This window comes from Micromys minutus, assembly GCF_963924665.1.
Source record: "Micromys minutus genome assembly, chromosome: 9".
In the NCBI taxonomy this organism is placed as follows: Eukaryota; Metazoa; Chordata; class Mammalia; order Rodentia; family Muridae; genus Micromys; species Micromys minutus.
The window spans coordinates 38,493,218-38,516,131 of NC_137978.1; the positions used below are offsets into that span (position 1 = coordinate 38,493,218).

General features: G+C 40.9%; 1 protein-coding gene across 2 annotated transcripts in view; it reads right to left on the minus strand.

The window, feature by feature from the left end:
• MACF1 (microtubule actin crosslinking factor 1) overlaps positions 1-22,914 on the minus strand; it is a gene marked incomplete at its 5' end in the record, with an annotated part of 306,545 nt that overhangs the window by 162,666 nt on the left and 120,965 nt on the right. Inside the window, 4 exons of one of the 2 annotated variants that reach the window (XM_080921388.1) lie at positions 8,948-9,040; positions 14,061-14,138; positions 16,062-16,157; positions 18,078-18,167. In XM_080921388.1, coding sequence (XP_080777514.1) covers positions 8,948-9,040; positions 14,061-14,138; positions 16,062-16,157; positions 18,078-18,167 — 357 coding nt within the window. The remainder of the gene's footprint in view (positions 1-8,947; positions 9,041-14,060; positions 14,139-16,061; positions 16,158-18,077; positions 18,168-22,914) is intronic. The other variant, XM_080921389.1, reaches the window with a different exon arrangement.

Genomic DNA, 22,914 nt, shown 5'->3' on the forward strand with positions numbered 1-22,914 from the left:
CTAGATCCACGTGGGTAGGTTCTGTATGAATAGGGTCTCCTGACTGTTTTGATATTGATGAAGCAACAGAACACTTAGCAATCCAAGAACCTGTGGGAGGGGCACTTGGAACACTCTTGGTTCTTCCCCCTACAGTCCAGCCCTCTGAAGGTTGGTCTTGATCTCCCCTGTCAGAGGGGTAATCTGTCCCAGGCAAAGTGCTCTTCTGAAATCTGAGCAGAGTGCCTTCCTGCTCCGCTGCAGTCTCTCCCTGCAAAGGCAGCAGCACAGCCCTGCTGCTGCAGGATGCTGTCCTCGGAAATTCCACCAGTTGGCTCACAGACTTCTCACAGTTCCTTTCTGCTGGATTATCAAGCAGGTGAGCAATGACTGTCATACCCTCTTCCAGGGAATCCCAGGCCCCTCCAATAACTGATGACTCATTCTCCAACAAAAGGTGAGCAGTTTGGATCTCTGCTTGGAATCTCTCCTTCACCTGCACAATCATCCCTTGATCGCCCACCCCTGAGTTGGGAGCTGAGTCTCCAGGCAGCAAAATGTCTGGTGGGGGTTGCTCTGCCCCTCCCACTCTGTGCTCCTTTGGGAGGCTCGCTGTTAACTTCCTTAAGGTTTCAGTCTCTTCAATGACTCCAGTGCCTTCCGAAGCTTCCTCCCTGTGAAATGCTTCTGGAGTAAGGGTTTTCTTCCCTCTCCACTTCCTTTTGAACCGAACCCTCTTCTTAGGAGATATGGGAGCCTTCTCAGGAATAGCTATGGAATCTTTCGGCTCCTTTACACAGCCCAGTGAATTTCCCATTTCTTTCCTCTCTCAATCTCAGAAAATAAAGCAGTTAAATCAGTCCTCAGATCCCAGAGAAATTCCAATGTCGGCTTCATGGGACTCGATGCACATTCAAAAAAAGAAAAAAAAAGAAAAACCCGGAAAAACAAAAAAACATGCACTATGCCGGCAATCCCTCCAATCCTTTCTCCCTCCCTCCCCGCCTCTCTCTGTCTCTTCCAGCCGCTCGATTCAGACAGCCATCTTACAGGCTCAGAGCTGCAACAAGACAAATTTCAAAGCATCTCACTGCAGTTCAGAAATCACTTGACCTAAAAGCAGACAGAAACCGGATTGGCTGCTGCTTCCTCTCTCCAAATATGAGGTAATTGGAGCACTGCCCTCAGTAACACAAACAGAACGCAAAAAGGAGCTAGAAACCAGGGAGAGGGAGGAGGAGGGGAGAGCGTAAGAGTAAATGGAAAGGGGAGGGGAAAGGAAGAGAGGTATGGTGGAGAGAGGAGGAGGAGAACAGTATCAAAGAGGAGGTGGGGGAGCAAACCAGCTCAGCTGGTACTAACTAGCAGGGAAGGGAAGGGCCAGGTAGACAAGACCAGAGAAGCCGCAATTATGGCTTCCAACCTACGAAATGAAATATGTTTTAATCACTGCTTCAAGATGCCCAAAGGAAAATAGCAAGCAAGATATGCATAATCAAATTTTAACCTAAGAGACTAGAGCCCACTCCTTCCATTAAGAAAAGGAACAGGGGCGTGATCAATCTAGCCTCCTGTGGCATATATGGCCACCCCCAAAGACAAACATCTACTAATTCTGATGGCCAGTAACACATGGAAAACCTGGACACTGGTTTTGAGTATAGTGTGCTAAGCCTCATGGACAGGTGATCACTTGCTGATAAAATATAAAAATCAGTTACAACAGTACTTGATATAATGTTCAATAGTAATCATCAATGCTACCTTTGCCATATCATATTTTGAACACTTGCTATGTAACAAGTACTATGTGAAGATCTATATATATAGTGTAACAGGATAATATTTACATTATTATATTATGTTAATAATGTTACATTCTCCCAGCAGCCATATGTGGCCCGATTGTTAAGTACAGAAAACTGAGATTTGAGAAAGCTGATTAACTTGTCTGAGTTTAAATAACTGGGGGTATGGGACGCAATCCATTTAGACTTCACTTTCCATTTAGACTTCACTTTAACCAGGCAAAATGGTTGATATGTGTAATCTCAGCTACTGGGAGTCCAAGAAGGAAGAATTTCAAAGCAAGTCTGGGCTACTGAGTGAAACCCTGTCTCAAAATTACTCATAGAATAAAAGAGAGACTTTTCATTTTGGCTCCATTAATTACTAGAGGGAGGAAAATCGGCTCTCAGCTGCCATAAAACAAAAAGATATCCCCACAGTTCTAAACTAGCAACTAGACCTGTAGCCAAGCAACAAAGAAATAACCCTTGCTGCTGACTGGGGGGGAGAACATCCGTGGGACTGAAAACCCAGGTGATTCTCAATCTGATAAGAGAATGAAGCCTAAACTAATTTTAAGTGAGACTCATAGACCACACTCCATGCTATCAGCAGGATCCCTCCACCCCAAGGTTTCCAGCCTACTGCCGAACAGATAAGAACATACTATAATCTAAAGGCTCACTGAACGGGGTGGAAGAAATGTTTTTTTTTTTTTTTTTTTTCCTGTATACCAGTTTATCCTTTCATGTTCCTGCAGTGCCAGGAATCAAACAGAGGGCCTTGTACATGCTAGAGGCATGTGCACCGCCCTAAACTACATACACACTGTATATGTTCATGTGTACTTTGAATGTAATAGGATTTTGCTATGTTGCCCTGGCTAGTGCTAAACCCCCTGGACTCAAAGAATTCTCTGCCATGCCTGTTCTATGTAAGCTCAAAAAAAGTATACCAGCATAGCTCTATCACCTTTCCAATGAGTCTTCCTGGAAGGAAAGCTACTAGAAACCCTAAAGCTCACCTCCTGTGTACCCCCCCTCCCCCCATGTAGACAGACTGCCCCATCTATCTACAACTACCGCAGGGGCTTCTCCCCTAAGTCTGCTGCTAAAGTGACAGCAAAACTGCAGCACCATCTTATGGACATCATAAAACACAGCAAGTCAGAGGACGGAAAACTGGGATTCGGTTCACCAGCAGAAATCATGACATTACAACTAAGTTGTTCATGCAGACCTCAAACCTTCACAAATCCAAAGAAGAAAACAGAAATAAGGAAATTCTTAAGCATCATGCAGCTAGGTACAAGTTTGACTCTCATTAATGAAACAAAAGCTTAAAAAAAAAATCTCCAAAACAGATCATCCTGGGACAAAAGAGACAGCTGCTTAATAGTAGAACCACTGCTGCTGTTGGTTTCTCTAGGAAGCTTATTAGAACTATGTGTGTTTATTTCTGTGAGTCTATTCTTTTCTAAATGTCTATATGTCAGTTGCATCATTTTCTTCTTCCACAGAGAAAAACTGATCAAGACAGGAACAGAAATTTCAATAGGGTGGAACTAGGTTCAAATTGCTAAGTGGCTTAACTAATTTACTAAGTGACTCAGATTTCTTCCCTATAAGATATGGACACTACCACCCACGTAACAGGGTTGCAAGACAAGGCTAATGATATAATGTCTATAAAGCACTTGGCTCAGTGCCTGGTCTATAGTAAATCTCTTTTATTCCCAGTTATGCCTGCAGTAAACATTAGGAGCCATCCCTAGCTCCCACGGAGATTCCAGTATGCCTTCTTCTTGAATGTGTATTCTAAGGGAAGTAGATAACTCCAAGATTATCTTCTTAGACCAGGATGCTTCTACTATTTTACTAAGTTAACTGACCACAGGACTGATCTGTGCATGGACCTTCACCTGGTATAGCCTATGAACATATGGCCATGCCTTCTCGAATAGCAAACTATTTGAGACCTACTTATTCAAGTCTTTTCTTCTGGCTTTTTGTAGTTAACCATTTATTATCCACGGTTCTCCCCAAGAGAAAAGCAGAGTTAAAATGCACAGTCACTTATTCACTCTGTGAACACGAATGACACTTTATCATACCCCAAGTTCTAAGCAACCATGAAGCACAAGGAAGAGGAGGAAGAGGAACCAACTGGCATGGTGGTGAGGTGGAGGTAGGAGGACCACTAGTGTAAGGATAGCCTGGGCCACAAGAGATCTGCTCTGGGAAAAAGGTGGGAGCACACAAACTAAAAGTCCTAAGCACCTCAAAATGGATTTGCACCAAACCTAGAGAAAAGACATCTGTTATTGCTATAAAGACATGTGGCCCAAAGAGATCAGTTGGTTCCTCTGTTTCAGTTTCCTCAGCTGGGCAATGCTTAACTCAGGACCTCTGGAAGAGTAGTCAATGTACTTAACCACTGAGCCATCTCTCCAGCCCTTAATAATAATAATAATAATAATAATAATAATAATAATAATAATAATAATAATAATAATAAGAAGAAGAAGAAGAAGAAGAAGAAGAAGAAGTCGTCATAGTCCATTTGTCTGTTCTTTACAGCTTTCATGGAATGTCCATCCACTTAATGTATATTCATTGACTGGTTACTTTATGACAAAGACAGTGAAGGTAACAGAGTCCTTGGCTTTGCTAAGCTTACTCCTGGTGCAGGGATCAAATGCAAACAAACAAACAAACAAGCAAATGTGAAATATGCCAAATAATATTACCTAACAAGTATCATAAGTCATACTGGAGTTTCCAGAGCAATTCAAGCTTTGAGCAAGAAAAAGGAAGGAAGGCTGGTGAGATATCAATTCACAGATGTGCTGGGTCAGCTATCTGCCTAAGTCCAATCACTGCAATCCCTCCCAAATAAAGGTGGAAGGAGAGAAGCAACTCTATAAAGTTGTCCTCTGACTTCCACATGCAGCCTAGAATTCCAGGCCAGGTGTCTAACTCCAAACCCCTTTCTTCAATGGCAAGATTGTAGTCACATACACACAGATGTTCACTGCAACAATGGAATGTTAGTCATACAAGCGAAGGCAACAAAGTCCACATATTTAATTAAGTAAGTAAGTGTTGCACAGCTGTGAGTGTGTATATCACACTCTTTCATGCCAAGATGAACAAGCCAAGCCATGCTTCATCACTGACAAACCCCACAAAACTTAGGGCTGGGTATTTAGCTTAGTAGTAGAGCATGGGCCTTACATGAACAAGGCTGCAGTGGGCACATTGGAAATACACTGCTATGATCCCAAATCTGCTGTAAATGCACAAGAGCACATAAGGAACAATGTGTGCCAACTTCAGAAGCGCATTTACTACAGAGCAGGAAGAGCAAGGAAGCAATGTATCTGAAATGTTTTGCTTCCTTAAAGGAGAGAGAGAGAGAGAGAGAGAGAGAGAGAGAGAGAGAGAGAGAGAGAGAGAGAGAGAGAGAGAGAGAATGCCTCAGAAGAATAAAGAGCAAAATATTAATTTGTGTGTCATTGTAAAGTGATTATACACATATGCCTCTGAGTCCTTGGAATCTTCATAACTAAAAATATGTCAAAAGTATTTTAGAAACCAAAGTGTCTTTATAAAAATATTGGTACTACCAATCTCATCAGTACTAGTAAAGTGTTAATCTGGAGCCAACCTCTATTTCAACAAAATACTTCTTGAGATTAAGATCACCATCTATCATCTATCTACATGAACACAAACATCAATGTTCTACTTCATCAACATCAATTTCAAAAACTGGCTAGAATGACAATTTTGCTGATCTCCTAACATCTAACAGCTCTACTTTGTGTATTTCTATGGATACAGCTACATAGTTATATATAGCAACAATACATTACAATAATATACAGACATGTTGTGACCTTGATGAGAACATCTAATAAGTTTATAGACAACAAAAATGAATCTTTAAAGTTCAAGCCAGACAAAAGCCTAACACAGAGAAGGGGAAGCAAACACTAAGTTCCACCCTTAACCAAGAAGCTATCTGCAATTATACCTGCTGGGGAAGGGGGGATATCAGTTTTCTGGGTACATCAACCAATCCAGGACAGGTTCCATGCCCAGAAGCAGTTGGCCAACACAAATGGAATCCATGTTTGTTATGTGTATGTGAAACTTTGTTTTGTCTTTTTCATTTGTTTTGTTTGTTCTTTCCACTGAGAGAAAAGAACATGAAGTTTCATGCAGAGGGAACTGAGGGGAATCTGGGGAAGGAAAACTAATACAGTCAAATATAATGTATAAAAAGGGTAATAAAGTTCTTTTTAAAGAGAGATGAAAGCATTATCTCCACAAAGTGAGGCAACCCAGTGAGTGGCTAAAGGTAAGTATTGCCAGGCCAGGTGACTTGGAACCCACAGGACAGAAGGAGAGAATTGTCCTCTGAAAGTGGTCCAACCTCCATATGCAACCTGAGTGTGAATGCACATATATGCACTTAAAAATAAAAGTAAAAAATTAAATTACATCATTATTTATCATAGTCCAACACCCAAAAGCCCATCTACTTATGGTTTTATGTATGTATATTATATACAACATATAACATGTACGTGTGTGTAGCAGGGAATAATTAAATGACTACTGCCTAGCATAGTTGTGCACTCCTTTAATCCTAACACTCAGGAGTAAGAAGTAGGGAGACCTCTGTGATCCTGGTCTGCATAGAAAGTTCCAGGACTCTGTCTCAGCAGAGAGAGAAAGAGGGGGAGTGAGAGAAAATAGGAGGGATGGAGAGAGGGGGTGGGGGACAAGGGGAGAGAAAGAGGGTGACTGAGAATGTTCTAAAGCTGATGTCACTGGACCTCAAGTTCAGATCCTCAAGTGAAGCTAGCAGTTTCCAGGCAACCACATGGGAATATAGGACATTGTTAGAAGAGACCCAAGGGATGCTATGAACATCTTAATAAACTTGTAAGATAAACGTCCTGACTTCTTCAACAAATTGTACAAGGGGAAAAGACAGATTTAATACAATATACATATATACCAATTTTGGATTCTAAGCCAAATAAAACTTATTTTTAACAAGCAAGATCACTGGGCACATCATAACATTGATCAGACATGTTTTATGAAGTATTAAAATTTATGATGTGAACTCATTGTGGCTTTCTTAAATAAAAAGACCCGATCTTTCAGAGATACACACCAAAACATTTACAGACAAAATTACACAAGATCTGAGATGAAGTTTGAGAAGTGAATTATGCTATAAATAAAATTATGATTGTTATGAGTTAATTCTTAAACTAGATGCTAGAAATGTGGTAATTCTTTACTATATTTTTTCTACTTTCATAAACATGTACAGTTTTTATAACAAAACATTTGTTTATAAAGCTGAAAAGATGGCTCAGCTGTTGATAGGGCTGTCTGTGCTTGTAGAGCCAGGTCCAATTCCCAGAACCCACACCACAGCTCCCAACCATCTCTAATACTGGTCCCAGGGAATCCAACACCCTCTTCTGGGTGGGCATGAACAGTCACATATGCAGACAAAACATCCATATACATAAAATAAATACAACTTTAAGTTAAAGAAAGTATGTTTATAGTCTTAGGTATGGCACCTCCTGACTGTATACCAAGCAACCTGTGAGACAGCCACATGCTCAATACGGAACATCTAGAAATGGGGGGGTGGGGGAGCTTCCTAGTGGGGCTTCTCAGGAAAGTAACCACTCCATTATGCCCATCTCCTCTAGTGCCACATCTTCAACTGAGAGGAATGATTTTTATTCTTTGGCTTTTAAGTTTCCTAAATCTTTAAAGGAGATTTAGTGCTGTCAAGATAAACAGAGACATAGCAGGTCTTATCTCACACCTGTGAGCACACTATTAGGGGCTCACAGTGAGAACACTTTATGTTAAACGGAACAGCAACGGCCTCCCCGTACTGTCAAAGCCATCTCTGATCCTTAGAGTCTCTGGAGATAAGTACAGTCTTATATAAAGGCTCAACAAAACATCTGCCCCTACTCTGAAGGGTATAATAACTTAGCTCAGGTTCCCAGTTATTCCTATACTCAAACCTTGCCTGAAAAATACTGTAGTTCTACAAAAATACATACTAATTCCACACATTCCAAATCTTACTCATGCTGCAGAATGCCAGCATTGGCTCTAAACCAAAGTTCTAAGAAATAATCTCTGAGAATTTCCTCAGATACCTGCTGTTCTGCATTCAACCAGAAGGTGGTGCAATCTCTCCAACTAGGATGTCACATGGGCCTCACCCCTGAGCTTTTTCACCCCAACTGGAGGATGCTCCCCTCAGTCACCCTCCACGCAGCAACTGGATAGCCTGAGAAACAGCTTTGTTAGGCTAGACTAAAACTAACTTAAAAAGAACATCCTTTTTACTAACAGAGAATGGTTCTTTTCTAACAGCAGTCCAGACTTTAAATGAATCTGTGCCAATTAAGAAAAAAACAGTATGAGGAAGGCCTCAAGAGCATGTAAACATTTCAGGACACCACAGGCTCCAAAAGCTGCTACAGGCTCTGCTCCTGGCACACATACAAACAGCAAGTAAGGAGCCATGATTAACTGGCAGTGCCTAAAGACCAGATGAGAAAGTCTCATCAGATCGGGTTAGACTCTTCATGCATCCTAAGGGATCAGGCCCAACATCTCCCTACCTCTCATGATGAGCCCAGGTTTGACTTCACTAAAGAAAACCAGACTTCTAATTTCAGACTTCCAGGAACAAGACCAAACCACAAAAGAGAAAATCTCGCACCATTTTCATAATGCAATAGGGATTTAGGATACAATACATTATCTCCAGACACGCCTTACTTTTCCATTCCAACTTGGACTATTGTTGATAACTGCCAAATTCAGAGAGGTAACACAAGTTTTGTCTGAAGAAGGCAGCACAGACTGATAGGTCATGTACAAACCAAGCAGCAAGAACCCCAGCGGGGCTGGCGAGATGGTTCAGTGGTTAAGAGCACTGACTGCTCTTCCAAAAGTCCTGAGTTCAATTCCCAGCAACCACATGGTGGCTCACACCATCTGTAATGAAATTTGATGCCCTCTTCTGGTGTGTCTGAAGACAGCTACAGTGTACTTATATATGTTAAGTAAATAAACAAATCTTTAAAATAAAATAAAAGAACCCCAGACTGTACCTGGAAGTGCAAGATAATGGTCCAGATCAGGCCCAGGGTTAGCTTGGGATTGCCATCTGTGATGTCATCATTGCGAATATTCACTAGCTTCACCTGAAAAGGAAAGAAAAGGCAGTCTCAGCACAAGACGTTTCTTTTCTGGATTGATTTTTACTTACTTTCACTACTAAAATACAGTTCAATTAATTTTTGACTGAAGAGTCTATGAATTCTATTACTCTTACAGCACCATATAAAACACCCCCCATTATTCCAAAACAGGCCCTGTGGTGCGTACTTTCAAACAGTTGCAACTGCCTCATTCTGAGGTCCTGATAACTACCAACTCATTTCACTTTTTCTAGAATGTTATATAAATGGCATGTAACCTTTGATCCTAGACTGCTCTTCCCCCCTGCTGAGCATAAAGTCCTTGAGACTCCCATCCAAGCTGTTATATGAATGACTTGTTCCTTTTCATTGCCAAGGAACATTATTGTACAGATGTCCTGTCCTGAGTTTGCCCACTCATCCACTGAAGGGTTTATGGATTATTTCCAGTTTGGGGCATTTCTGACTAAGCTCCAACATTTTTTGTTCAGATTGTTATAAGGACATCTGTTTTTATTTCTCTAGGGTAAATTCCTAGTGTATATCCTACAAACTGTCAGATTATTTTCAGGCTAGATGAACTATTTTGCACTTTCACCAGCAAAGCAACCTTGTGAGCATATGGCATTACAAGTTGCTTTATTAGTCAGAATCCTGACTTGTTCTATTCTTTGCTGAGTTAGAAGAGATGCCCCTTCTTCATGACCTCTCCCTGCTGCTCTCTCCATTTCCGTTTCTCTGTCAAAGGTCTCTTCTATAACACCCATCTCAGCTTTACTCCTAAGACCCATTACAAGACCCCAGTGTAAAATCCCATTCCAAAAACACAATGTGCACAGACCCATAGATGCCCCTCCTTTTCGATGACCAGCCATCTTATTTTGCAAGAAACTCAGAGGTTTTGTTTTGCTGATTCTTTGAGACAGGGTCTCTCTGTGTAGCTCTGGCTGTCCTGGTCAATATGTAGACCAGGCTAACCTTGAACCAAGCCCCTGCCTCTGCCTTTAAGTGTTGGAGTGTTGGGATTAAAGTGTATGCTATTTGTTTGTTTGTTCATTCATCCATTCTGAGTGTTTCACCTACATCATATATATATATATATATATATATATATATATATATATATATATATATGATGTAGGCCATATATATATATATATATATATATGGCCATAGAGGCCAGAAGAGGGCATCACATTCTCTAGAAACTGTTATTATAGACAGTTGTAAGCATGTGGGTGCTAAAAACAGAACATGGGTCCTCTGAAAGAGCAAGTACTCTTTAACCACTGAGCCATCTCTCAGGTCTAAAACTGAAAGTGCTCTGAGTAAGCCACTCGTTTAATTCAACCCAATGGTCTTTTCTGTCATTCTCTGGTAGAGTTTCTGTAACTTGTAACGAGCTGGAAGGGGAGGTTTATGCTCTGTCTCTTCCACTGAACTATCCCCTGTGACCTCCATTCAGACGTTACACTAAGAGTGAGCTGGGAAAGTTCTTCCCTTCTCTGTACCTAGGTTCTAATCCTTGGGGGTCGGGGAGAGGAAGGAGAGCCTGCCCTTCCGTCTGGGCACTCTGACTCCCTAGTCACGGGTCACTCACTGACCTGGAGCTACTATGAGGGCAGTAGCAGCTGAGCTCATCATCTGCAGTCCCACCCCTTCTCCTGAGATGCCACCTGCCTTGGGCAGATTACCTTTAATAATTTCCTTAATGGCCTTAGCACCTGACCCTTAACTTTCTGTTCCTACCATCTTGTCTGCCATCCTTACAATCCTAGCTTTCACATCCATGATGCAAGTGTCAACCTATTTGTAGTTTGCTTGACTTCTCAGTTCTGAAGGTGCTTTGGTAACCTGCACAACTATAGCTTGGGCCTCCCTGTTCTAATGATCCCTGACCTTCTGAGTCTATTATGATTATCATTTGCCCACACTTAGCTTCTATTAAAGTAATTGATTCTTTTCTCTGTCCCTATTACTTCTAGCTAATTAATTCTTATTTTAGCTTGTCTGGCTAGACCCCTTTCAGGTTTTCCTAACTAAACATACAGACACTCTCATAAATATCCCAACAGCCTCCGTTTCTCTTACCATTCACTATTAAATTATTAAACATATCTTTGTCAATTACAGACCAGTTGATACAATGAATATTGAAGCTAAAAATGTTAGGTGCATGTTTTCTGTCCTTAAGAAACCTGCAGTAAATTGGGAGCTAATGGGGAATTAGCAATACAGTAATAAATGTTCTATTCACATATTACTGTAGAAGCAATAAGGACATTTTCCAAAGTTAATTAGACTAAAAAGTATGCAAATCATATAATGTCATGTTGGCTTTTACTGTTGCTGGGCAATCCTAGCCACACCAAATTTCTTCCACACAGTTCACATTGGGGATCTGGGCCCTCCAACCCCCTCATCTACCTTTTCCCTACCACAAGTCAGCTACCTTGTCCCTACCATAATTGTCATCCCTCTTTCTGTCCTTCTCCCTGTATCTCAGAACAAGAGGCAGGTCTTTTTACTTTCACTGGCCAGACTTGGTGGCAAACACTTTTATTCTCAACATCCAAAAGGCAGAGGCAGGTAGATCCATGAGCGCAAGGTTGGCAATACCTAGAGAATTCCAGGCCAACTAGAGCTACATAGTAAGACCCTCTCTAAATTAGTAAGCCACACCAATCGCACAACTGGTTTTTATCCCTTGGTCCCTGGTTGTTGGTCCCACTGATAAGAAAGCCCTGAGAGGACAGAAGGTATAGAGACCATCACTGACAGAAGGACACTAACCTACATGGCAAGAGACTAGAGTTCAAGTCCTAGCCCTGCTATAACCTGTGATTTGGGCCAGGTCACTTCAGATAGCCAGCTCTAATTCTCTTTTGTTCAGATCACTGGAAATGCTGGATTCCTGGGCTCTGTGGGGTCTTCTAAAATAAATTATTTTAGGACTCTTCTAGCTCCTTGTTTTACTTGGATGGGTTTTGTTAGTTCGTTTGCTTTCAGTCCTTGCTTGTTTTGTTTTGACTTATTTTGAGTTAGGGTCTTGCTATGTAGCCTAGCCTGGGTTCAACCTCATGACTTTCCTGTCTCAGCCTCCCAACTGCTACATTATAGACAAGGACCACTGCACACAGCTCTGAAATGCTTAATCCTCCTGATTAGTTTCAGTATTTTTCCTTTTATTGGCTTTTCCTCCTTTGCCTGAAAACCTCTTGCTGTCGTGTAAGTGTGTGTGTGTGTGTGTGTGTGTGTGTGTGTGTGTGTGTGTCTGTCTGTCTGTCTGTCTGTCTCACTTAACCCTCAATAGGTTGCTCTTTTATTTTTATTTTTTTATTGGATATATTTTATTTACATTTCAAATGTTATCCTCTTTTCCAGTTTCACCTTCATAAACTCCCTATTCCAATCCCCTTCCCCCGCCTCTATGGGAGTGCCCCCCTACTCACCTACGCTGACATTCCTCTACACTGGAGCATCGAGCCTTGGCAGGACCAAGGGCTTTTCTTCCCATTGATACCCAACAAGGCCATCCTCTGCTACATATGTTGCTGGAACCATGGGTCCATCCATTTGTACTCTTTGGATAGTGGCTTAGTCTCTGGGAGCTCTGGTTAGTTGATATTATTGTTCTTATGGGGTTGCAAACCCCTTCAGCTCCTTCAACTATTTCTCTAACTCCTCCATTGGAAATCCCATTCTCAGTTTAATGGTTGACTGTGAGCATCTGCCTCTGTATTTGTCATAATCTGGCAGAGCCTCTCTGGAGACAGCTATATCGGGCTCCTGACAGCATGTACTTCTTGGCATCAACAATATTGTCTGGATTTGGTGGCTGTATATGGGCTGGATCTCCAGGTGGGGCAGTCTCTGAATGGCCTTTCTTTAAGTTTCTGCTTCAAACTTTGTCCCTGTATTTCCTCCTGTGAATATTGTTTCCCCCTTCTAAGAAGGACTGAAGCATCTGCACTTGGGTCTTTCTTCTTCTTGAGCTTCATGTGGTCTGTGAATTGTATCGTGGGTATTCCAAGCTTTTGGGCTAATATCCACTTATCAGTGAGTACATGCTATATATGTACTTTTATGATTGGGTTACCTCACTCAGGATGATATTTTCTAGTTCCATCCATGAAGTCATTGTTTTTAATAGCTGAGTAGTACTCCACTGTGGAATTGCTGTCTTTTATATATAGTAAGAAAACAGTGTGTGTGTGTGTGTGTGTGTGTGTGTGTGTATTCCAAATACTTTTTTCTACTCTATGAAAACCCTTCTCTTGGCCAGACTTGGTAGTGCACTTCTAAAATCTCAGTACTTACAAGGCTGAGACAGAAACATCTAGAGTTTGAGACCAGACTGAACTAGACCTTGCCTCAAAATAATAGAGTTGGTGTAGTGGCATACACCTTTAGTCTCAGCACTCTGGAAGCATAAGCAAATATCTAAATTTGAAGCTAGCCTGGTCTACATAATAAGTTTCAGGCCAGACAGAGCTACATAGTGAGACCCTCTTTTAAAAAGGAGGAGGAGGAGGAGGAGGAGGAGGAGGAGGAGGAGGAGGAGAAGAAGAAGAAGAAGAAGAAGAAGAAGAAGAAGAAAAAGAAGAAGAAGAAGAATGAATGAATGAATGAATGAATGAATGAATACATAAACAGTCATTTCCTTAAGTCACTACTAAGAAGTTAGCTAAGTGAAAGTTCTTGCCTAGTGAACATATGGCCTCAGGTTCAATCCCCAGAACCACGAAAGTAATTATAGCATGAGTTAGACATTTCTCTCAGTTGTAACATGTCTGAAAAACTATACTAGACTTTCCTTGTCCCATTTTATGACAATGCAGCATTTTGTTAGATGGTGTGATTCTTCCTGTATTCTTCACAGGTTCCGTACACATTTTGTGCCCTACCCCAAACCCCAGGGTCTATCTTTTAATCTTTGTTCATGAACACTGATCCTCTCAAAAATGCACAAGTTCTATGTAAGGACAAAGAGTTAGAACCAGAATCCATCAGAGGTCCATACCTGCCGCTGCTTTAGGAAGTCCAGGGCAATCTGCACATTCTGCAACCTGTGAAAACGCATCCTGCCCTTCTCTCTGGGCTGCAAGGAAGAGAAGGGATGTTAATTTTAGCTATGGTAATTTACCTCTACACAGCTTCCTCTTTGATTTCAAGGACTAAAAGAGCACACAAGAACTGCTCGTGGCTGAAGCCAGGCATGGGAGCATTAAAGGAAGCACCTTCAAGAGCGGGGCCTGTATGTGTGCAGCCGGCTCTCAGCAGCTGACAGTGCCTGCACACCACTATACATCACACAAACCCACAGCTTATCTGAGCTCTAATACATTGTCAGAGTCACCTCTGCATAGGCTCTTCTGTGTGTGGCCGAGGTTGATTTGGGGTGTGAGGTTAACAGAAACAGAGTATAGCTCTATGACTCTTAAAACCACAAGCATCTACTCTGCAGAGTAAAAGTAGAAAGTCTAACTGCATAATTAGTAATGGGTGGAACCAACCTTAACATAAACCTGGCCAGAGAAAGGTGACTCTAGGAAGGCACTTTTTAAATACAGAGAATAGAGTTATGGGTGCTCAAGAAAAGTGAAAAAATTTCAAATTGATGACAGAATCTAGGAAGTAACCCACCTCTCAAGAAGGTGAGTGTCACTGTTGGAAAGCTGCTGATCCCCAAATGAAATTCTCAGAGCATTAAAATCATAATGGTGATGGTTATTCGAGAATCACAAATAAAGCTGTTTCTGCTGCTTAATCCTTGGGTTAATCCTTAGCTTTACAAAGCAAAGCTCAGCCACCTTCATCTGGCAACTGTCATCCCTGCCCAAGGCTCAACCTTGCCTATGGGGAGGGAGTGAAGTCTGTGTTGTGAGAACAGGCATCTGCTCTTGAATCTTCTACAGTGATGCTTTAGTTTTCTAAAGCTGGGCTTGAAATATCACCCTCATTAGATTACACCCAATTCATTTGTAGATATTAAATTGGTACTGCTAATTAAAGGTCGAACAAATATAAAATATTTCTGTTGTGAGATCTGCAAAAAGAAAACTTTTAACAGTCAAAAAGTAGCCCAACGCAAGGAGAGGAATGAGAATGTCCCTCTGGATACACTCCAGCTTTTCTATACAACATTCTCTAAATGAGATAATCTGCAGAGATACCAAGGCCTCTGTATAAAAAGATAACTTCTTCTGTAAGCTTTAGAAATTTTTTTTTCAGCAAGAACATTTTCTCAATTATTTCAGATCAGTGGAGAATACAGCTTAGAGAATGACAGTCTAAATGAAATAGTTGTAAGACGATGGGGAAGGGAGATGAGGAGATGACTTTTAGAGGGCACAGGTTGGAGGTGTTATCCCATTTCTGGAGAAAGATTATGGGTTCTAATTTAGGACCTATCAGGAGAAAAGGCTCCTCTTACAAACATTAATCCCTATTCCTAATGTACCCTCCACCAATAGTAAATAGCCCAAGAACATGCAAATTAAAATCTGTTTCTTATAGTTACTAGCAAGATTACTGACCAAGGCCAGAGTATCTCATGCAGTGAGTTTGCAAACACTCTATTTTTAAAACAATTGACACGTGCTTGGTGAGAACCCAGAGGCTAGAAGTGGAGAGAGAACACCGTTAGTATATATTGTGGAGTTGTGAGCAATTAATTTTCATGCTGTCAGCTAAACCTTCCATAGTTCGGCAGTCATATTCAGACAACACAACAAGGCCAGCAGAAAGCCATAAGTCTCCAGGTCACAAAAGGAAGTGATACTTTCATGTACTATGATTGTTTTTGTGCCAACCATTCTCAGATAAGCAAAATAATTGCTGCTTAAGGATCATCTAACAGTAGCAATACACAATTAATTTTAACTACTTTCTTTGGGACCCATATTCCTTGGTGGAAAGAGAAGGCAACTGGTGACCAAGCTACTTGGAGACCTTGAGAAGTCTGGCCTCTCTGATGGCCCTGAAGTGCCAGCTGGGATGCTGGCACCCCCAAAAGACCTACTACATCATCATCATCTTCCTCTTCCTGATCCTCGCTGTTTGTATGGCGCCAGGAGGGCATGCTCACGAGACGAAGGGTCTTCAGCCCTGCTGGCTCCTTTGCCACCAACCAAAGAAAACACAATAGAGGAACAAAAAAAGAAAACACACACACACACATACGCACGCAAAAGAGAAATGAATAAATAGTTTTTATCTAAAAGTGAAAAACCTCCAGAAGAAAGGGGGGGGGGATCAAATCAACAGCAGAGCAGGACATTGAACACTTCTTATTTTGAGTACATCTTCAATTCTTCATGTCCACCTACTCTACATTTGTAATTGTGCTATGACTGAAAACAATGACAAGAACAACTCTGAAAGACATCAGATGCTCTCTGGTGAGAAGATGATATGAGGATCTCCATAAACACCCACATGTCTTCAAAGGTTAAGAGGAGAAATTAAATGGGCATGCCCTTACCCTTTTGGCAAGCAGTATCATCAGAAAGAATGACTTTTCAATATGGAAACTACTGTTGATATCAACTGTATGAGATATACTGAGTGAGTGTTGAGGCATAAAGTCCAGTAGAGAAGAATGGATTCTGATATCTTACATGATTAATAAACAAAGGCCAGTCTGTAGTTCAGAGCACCGATTGCTCTTCCAGAGGTCCTGAGTTCAATTCCCAGCATTCATATGGTGACTCACAACCATCTATAAGGATCTGATACCTTTTTCTGGCATGCAGGTGCGCATGCACATAAAGCACTAATAAAAATATACAAATAAATCTTAAAAATAATCTTTAAAAAGTAATAAAATAAATGAAGGTCAGATGAGAATTGCACAGGCTAGCTATGCTAACAAACACTTATGGCAATTCTAACCACTAAAAATACATATGACTAATTTTACTACCAAGAGTGTTTTGTTTTTAAAGTAAACCCAAAACAAAGGGCTCTGGAAGCCAAGCTCCAATCCTAGAAGGAGCTAAACATCACATAACAATGAAATCTAGTGTGCCAAATACTATTCTTTTAACACAACAAACAGTAACGAAGAGTACACCAGAAGTACTGAGTGGGCTGAGATTTAGAGTGCTTGCACTGTGTGTCTCCACAGATCTCTTTCCCCTACAGATACTTCCAATATTCAAGTGTGGACATTCCCAATGAAAATTGCATTGCCTGAGGTAAAGACACTGAACTGAACACCAAAGAATGCCTGCTTCCATTGCACTTAGATATTTGAAACAATGGCCAAAGGAATGTTATTTTAATCCCTTAAACAACGCAAGTGTAAGAGCTATTCTTTGACAGGCCAGGAGGCTGAGCCAGAATTCTCTATAGGAAAGGATTTCCCACAAGCCCTGGGACAAGGCCAGCATACTTAATTATCTAAGGAGCCCACTGGCACTTCTTTATGAGGATGTGCTCAGGCCCAGCTTCAGTACCTTTCCACATCTGTGAGACTCAACAAATCATGAAGGAAAGTGGAAGAAACTCCAAACACCTGAGTCCTTAAATTAAACTTCAAATGCTTAGCTAAACACAGAAAATTAGAAGAAAAAGACAAAAACATAATAGAGAAAACAAACTAGAAAAATAACCTATAGGAAGAAAAACACAATTTATTCCAAAAAAAAACTTTAAACATAAATATAATGTTCCTGAAAGATTAGTATCTAGAGAGAGATAAGAAATGACTAAGTCAGACAGTACAAAATAAAACTATTTCTGATTTTATCAAGACATGAGACCTAAAGTTGGAGACATAATTTAATTATACAGTGTCTTCTAACAGGTGTGAGATCTCAGGTTAAATCCTTAGGGCTCAGGGTACAGAGGCCTCACATGACAATACATAATGTATAAATTGAGATGATGTCATTTGTAAACTATATGCCTGAGTTAGAAATAAAGTATATCAATAACTCTTCTACTTCTCTCTCCCACTTAATGGAGCAAGCACTAAAGGCTGCTGCTACAGACACCTTGTTTACAGGACTCTTGGTAGAAGAGAGAAACTCACCAGTTTGATGCCTGAGAGGACCTCTAACAGGGAGATCAAGTTGTGTCCATCCCGAAGGTCTTCATAGAGATCATTGATGTGCTTTCGAACCTGTAAGGAGAGTATGACAAGCCAATCATTACCTGATCTAGAATCATTTGATCATCCTCCAGAGAATGTCTAGTTCTAGATAAATCTATGAATTTAAAAATGTGAATCAAGAAGCAATAATGAAACTCGAGAATTTCCAAATCTGAGGAAAATCCATATGGAATAGTGTTTTATTGCATCATGTGTGCATTTAAGCTAAAGCCAGGTTGATCATCTACTAAACACTGGGTAAAATGCTAGAATGTCTAGAAAAGGAGATGGGGACTCATCTCTCCTGAAAACATTTCAAGAATGACTAGGGAGTAAAATGTGATTGGTGGAGGTCAAGTCTTGTTGTGGTTTAGCTACCATGGGTCTTCTTTAGCAATAATTTCACTAAGTGACTAATAATTTCAGGAGAAGACTGGTAAAAATAGCGAAAAAAAAAAAAAAAACTAGTTCTACATAGATAATTTCCTAGGTAACAATAGAAAGACTATTTTCAGAAATAATGAGTTTAAGCTCAGCATGGTGCTGGATACCTGTTACCCTAGCACTAGGAGGCTGAGGCTGCACTATTCTGGGCTACACAGAGTGAGACCCTGTCTCAAAATAAAAAGTAAGCTTGGAATTAGAGAAACAGCTCAGTCTACAACACATCTACCTTACAGGTATGAAGACGTAAGTTTGACACACAGCACTCCAAAATGCTAGATACAATGGCAAGAACTTATAATTAGACAAGAGATTAGATAGACATTCTTTCTTGCTGACCAACCAACTTAGATCATTGGAAAATCTCAGATCCTGGTGACAATTCCTGTCTTAAGCACACACACACACACACACACACACAGGGGCAGGGGGAGGGAGAGAGGGAGAGAGGAAATGAGTGTGTGTGTGTTTCTGGACTGGTGATACAGCTTAGTTGATAGAGTGCTTGCCTAGCATGCCGAGTGCCCTGGATTCAATCCCCAGCAGCACATAAACAAGAATAATGACATATGCCTACATTCCTAGCACTTGGGAGGTATATGCAAGAGGTGGTGCACACCTTTAATCCCAGAGTTCAGGGGGCAGAGAGAGGCAGGCAAATCTCTGTGAGTTTAAGGCTAGCCAAGGCTATGTAGAGATACCCTGTCTTTACAAACAAACAATAAAAGCTTAAAGTCATTCTCAACTATTTGGTGAGCCCAAGGTCAATCTGAGCTGGGTCAGACTTAGCAACACTGATGATTTCCATGGTAAAAATACTTCCACTAAACCAAACTTCAAGCTGTCATTTGTGAAAAACTATGTATTTATGGCTTTTATTTTATAAATAATTTTAATCATAAATTTTAAACTTAATTTTAATAATGATTATATTTCATAGCCAATTTACAAAATTGCTGAAAATTTAGCATTAGGTTCTCATGAGTCTACAGAGCCAAACCAAACCAGCGGCTCAACAGTTCTCCCTCAAATGACTCAATGTTTCAAGAAGAATTGTAATTCACTACCAACAAATAAACAGATCATGAAGGTTAGAAAAGAAAAGCTTTAGCGGAATTAAAATTAAATACAGCATTTTAAAATGGCAGAGAAAAGACCTCCAAATGTTCTTAATGCAGGTGAAACTATCAGCATTTAACCTGGGTCAGCTGAGAACCTCACTTTGGAAGTCATATGGACTGAGGATTAGTTAAAGACATGGGAACTACTATTCAAAGACAGGGGCAAGAAAGAACAGAGTGCTGGGGGGGGGGGATCTCAGGGAGAAGCTAAAATTGGCAGGCAGCATATGGAAAAGCAATAAAATAAAGGCTAGGAGGGAAGAAACTAAGCAAAGAAAAGGCAGAAGGAACAGAGAGGCAGAGAAAAGATGAAACAAGAGCACAGTCCAGGGCGGGGCTAAAGCACAAAGTGCTGCAAGGCTCAAGGAGGACGACAGCCACCCTGTTCTAAGTTCTCACAGATTCATTATCATCCTCATCTTTTCATGTGCGCTGTGTGTGCATGTGCTTGTACGTGCTTATATGTGCGGCTCTCATGTCTATGGAGGTCAGTTTTCTCTGTCCATAGTGAGATCCCAGAATTAAACTCAGGTCATCGGGCAACCACAGCAAGTGCTTTTACTCACTAACCCATCTTGCTGACCCTTTTAAAAAAATGTTTTATGCCCCTATAAACTAGTTTAAGTTGCTTGTTTGTGATTACATGCAAGTATACAAGTGGGCAGAGGGAAGACATTTTCAAGGGAAGGATATAATTGAAATCATACCACAAATTAATGAATGGAGAGTTAAAAAGAAGTCAGGACTTGGTAACATGGCTCAGTGGTGACATGCTAGCCTGACATGTACAAACCCCTGAGTTCACTCTCTGGTGTCATTTAAAAAAAAAAAAAAAGAATAGTGTTCAAGAATACTTTCTGCTCTTCCAGAAGACCTGAGCTTAATTACTAGCACCCTGTAAGGTAGTTCACAAACACATAGATTTCAGATCCCAGGGACCCAATGACAACTTCTGGCATTACCACTCCATGTAGCACACACATGCATGCACACAAATAAAAATAGATATTTTGTAAAGGCTAGAAAATAATAGTTGATTATGAAAAGGGACAACTGAATCAAGTAAGAGATTTATTACTTTTTAATCACATATTTAACAGGCATGGTGGCAGACACCTATAAACCCAGCACCCAGGAAATAGAAACAGGAAGATGAGGCAGTAGAAGACCAACAGACTAAAGGAACCTTGTACCAAAAAAACCACACTATTCATGCCTTTCCATAAACAAACAAACAAACCCACACCTTTAACTTCCTTTGGACTTGTTTTGTATTTGAAATGGGATCCTATTACATTGTCTAGGCCACTCTGAAGGCTGGCCCACAACACCAATCTACCCCTGCTTTCCAAGCAGCTGAGCCTACAGACTGCGCCACTATTGGAAAGTGTCAGAGCTGGGTCCAGACCTCAGAGCCCTTACTTTTTTGCTGTGTTCTTTCCATTTAAAGGCTTCTATGGTCTCTACAGCAGCAACAACAAACAAGAGTCTTCATGTGGCATTGACAGCAAAAAAATTTGACCTCTAAGATAAGTTTCTTAAAAGAAAGCACAGCAGCTTAGTGTCCTTGATCCAAACTGTGTACAACTACATCACTGAAAAAGTTTTAAAACATGAAAGTATGTTTCATATTTTCATGTCTGTTTTTGAAAAGATGGACAAAGGATGTTGTGTTTAGTACTTGTGTACTGGGTGAAAGTCCTGGGGTTCAATTCTCACTACAATAAAAACACAGGGTCAAGGGAACCTACACTTACTTAAAAATATAGGAAAGTGAGAGTGAGCCAGCCTGGTAACCTCAGATGCATTTCTGAATTAGTGGGTGTCTAAAATGCAAGAGGGAAGTCCACACTGAGTAATTAGGTACCTTTCTCTCTAAGACAAAGTCTAGCATACTAAAAACATAGATAACAGTTAACTTTTACTCAGAAAGACTTATGCTCAATACAACACACAAAAGTAGAGTCCAAGAATGCCTACCGAAGCTAGGAGAGTGAGAAGGAGAGTGACCTCTCTGTCTCTGGACTCAGAGTAGTGAATCCTCATCTCAAGTAGCCTGAGCAAGAGCTGCATTTCAAGCAGTGCTGGGAATCTTTAGTTACCCTATATTCACATGGGTCCTCAGTTAGACAGGGAGGTAGGATGTGGCATTGCACACCAGGAATCTCAGCACTTGAAAGACTAGAATAGCAAGCAGGTGTCTGAGTTCGACTCTGACACAGAAACCATACAACACAAAGGAAAAAGAGGGGAGAGGAGGAAGGGACCAGGAAAGAGGAAAGAAAAGGGGAGAGCTGGAAATGACAGTGAACATTTGGAAATATATGCTGGAATAACTGGAATTCTTACTAAAATCCCCAAGTCTGTGGCCTCTAGACTGCACACATGAATAAAAATGAAAAGACTCATTCTACCTGTTGGGTTTCAGACTTGGGCCAAGGGGCCAAGGTGCATATTTTACACACCAGAGCAGATCTGGTGTCCAGGTTCTCCCAGTCCCTACCTGACATACCCCACCCTCAACCCTGAACTTCCCAGCCCAGGGTCTGGGCTGCCCTTCCCCCAGAGGTTCTTCCTTACCCTATATAATTCTGATATTCTGGTCACCCTCCCTTCTCTATCTCCTCCTCCTCCTCCTCCTCCTCCTCCTCCTCCTCCTACTCCTACTCCTCCTCACACCACCCCCCTCCTTCTCCTAGGCTTTCTCTCTATTTCTTCTCTCTCCACTGACAATTTCCCTTGCTTCCTTCCTTGGGGCCAGCGAGTTCACCTGCCTGAGAACAGCTTCCCAAAAAACCCAAGTGAGTGAGTGTGTGTGTTTGTGTGTGTGTGTGTGTAAATCTGTAAGCTTGAATTGGCTTATTTTACTGGCAGAGAAATAACTTATCTAAGGAAACAATCACATCCTCTGTTTTGAAACAGAGACTTCTTTATAACCCAGACTAGTCTTGAATTCACAGCAATCCTCCCAACCATATCTAGGTTTGTAGATATGGCAGGCATAAAATGCCCAGCATCCCCTACTCTTCATGGGAGTCTCTTTGGAAGTATCTATTTTATAAGCTACAAGAATTTAGACACAATCTCTGTATTATCAATATAGATAAAATTTAAACATGGCCTGATTTTCCTTATTCCTGATTTTGCTTATATTCCTAACAAATATCTTCTAAGATTGGATCAGTCCTGCTTATGATTAATAAAGGAGTTAA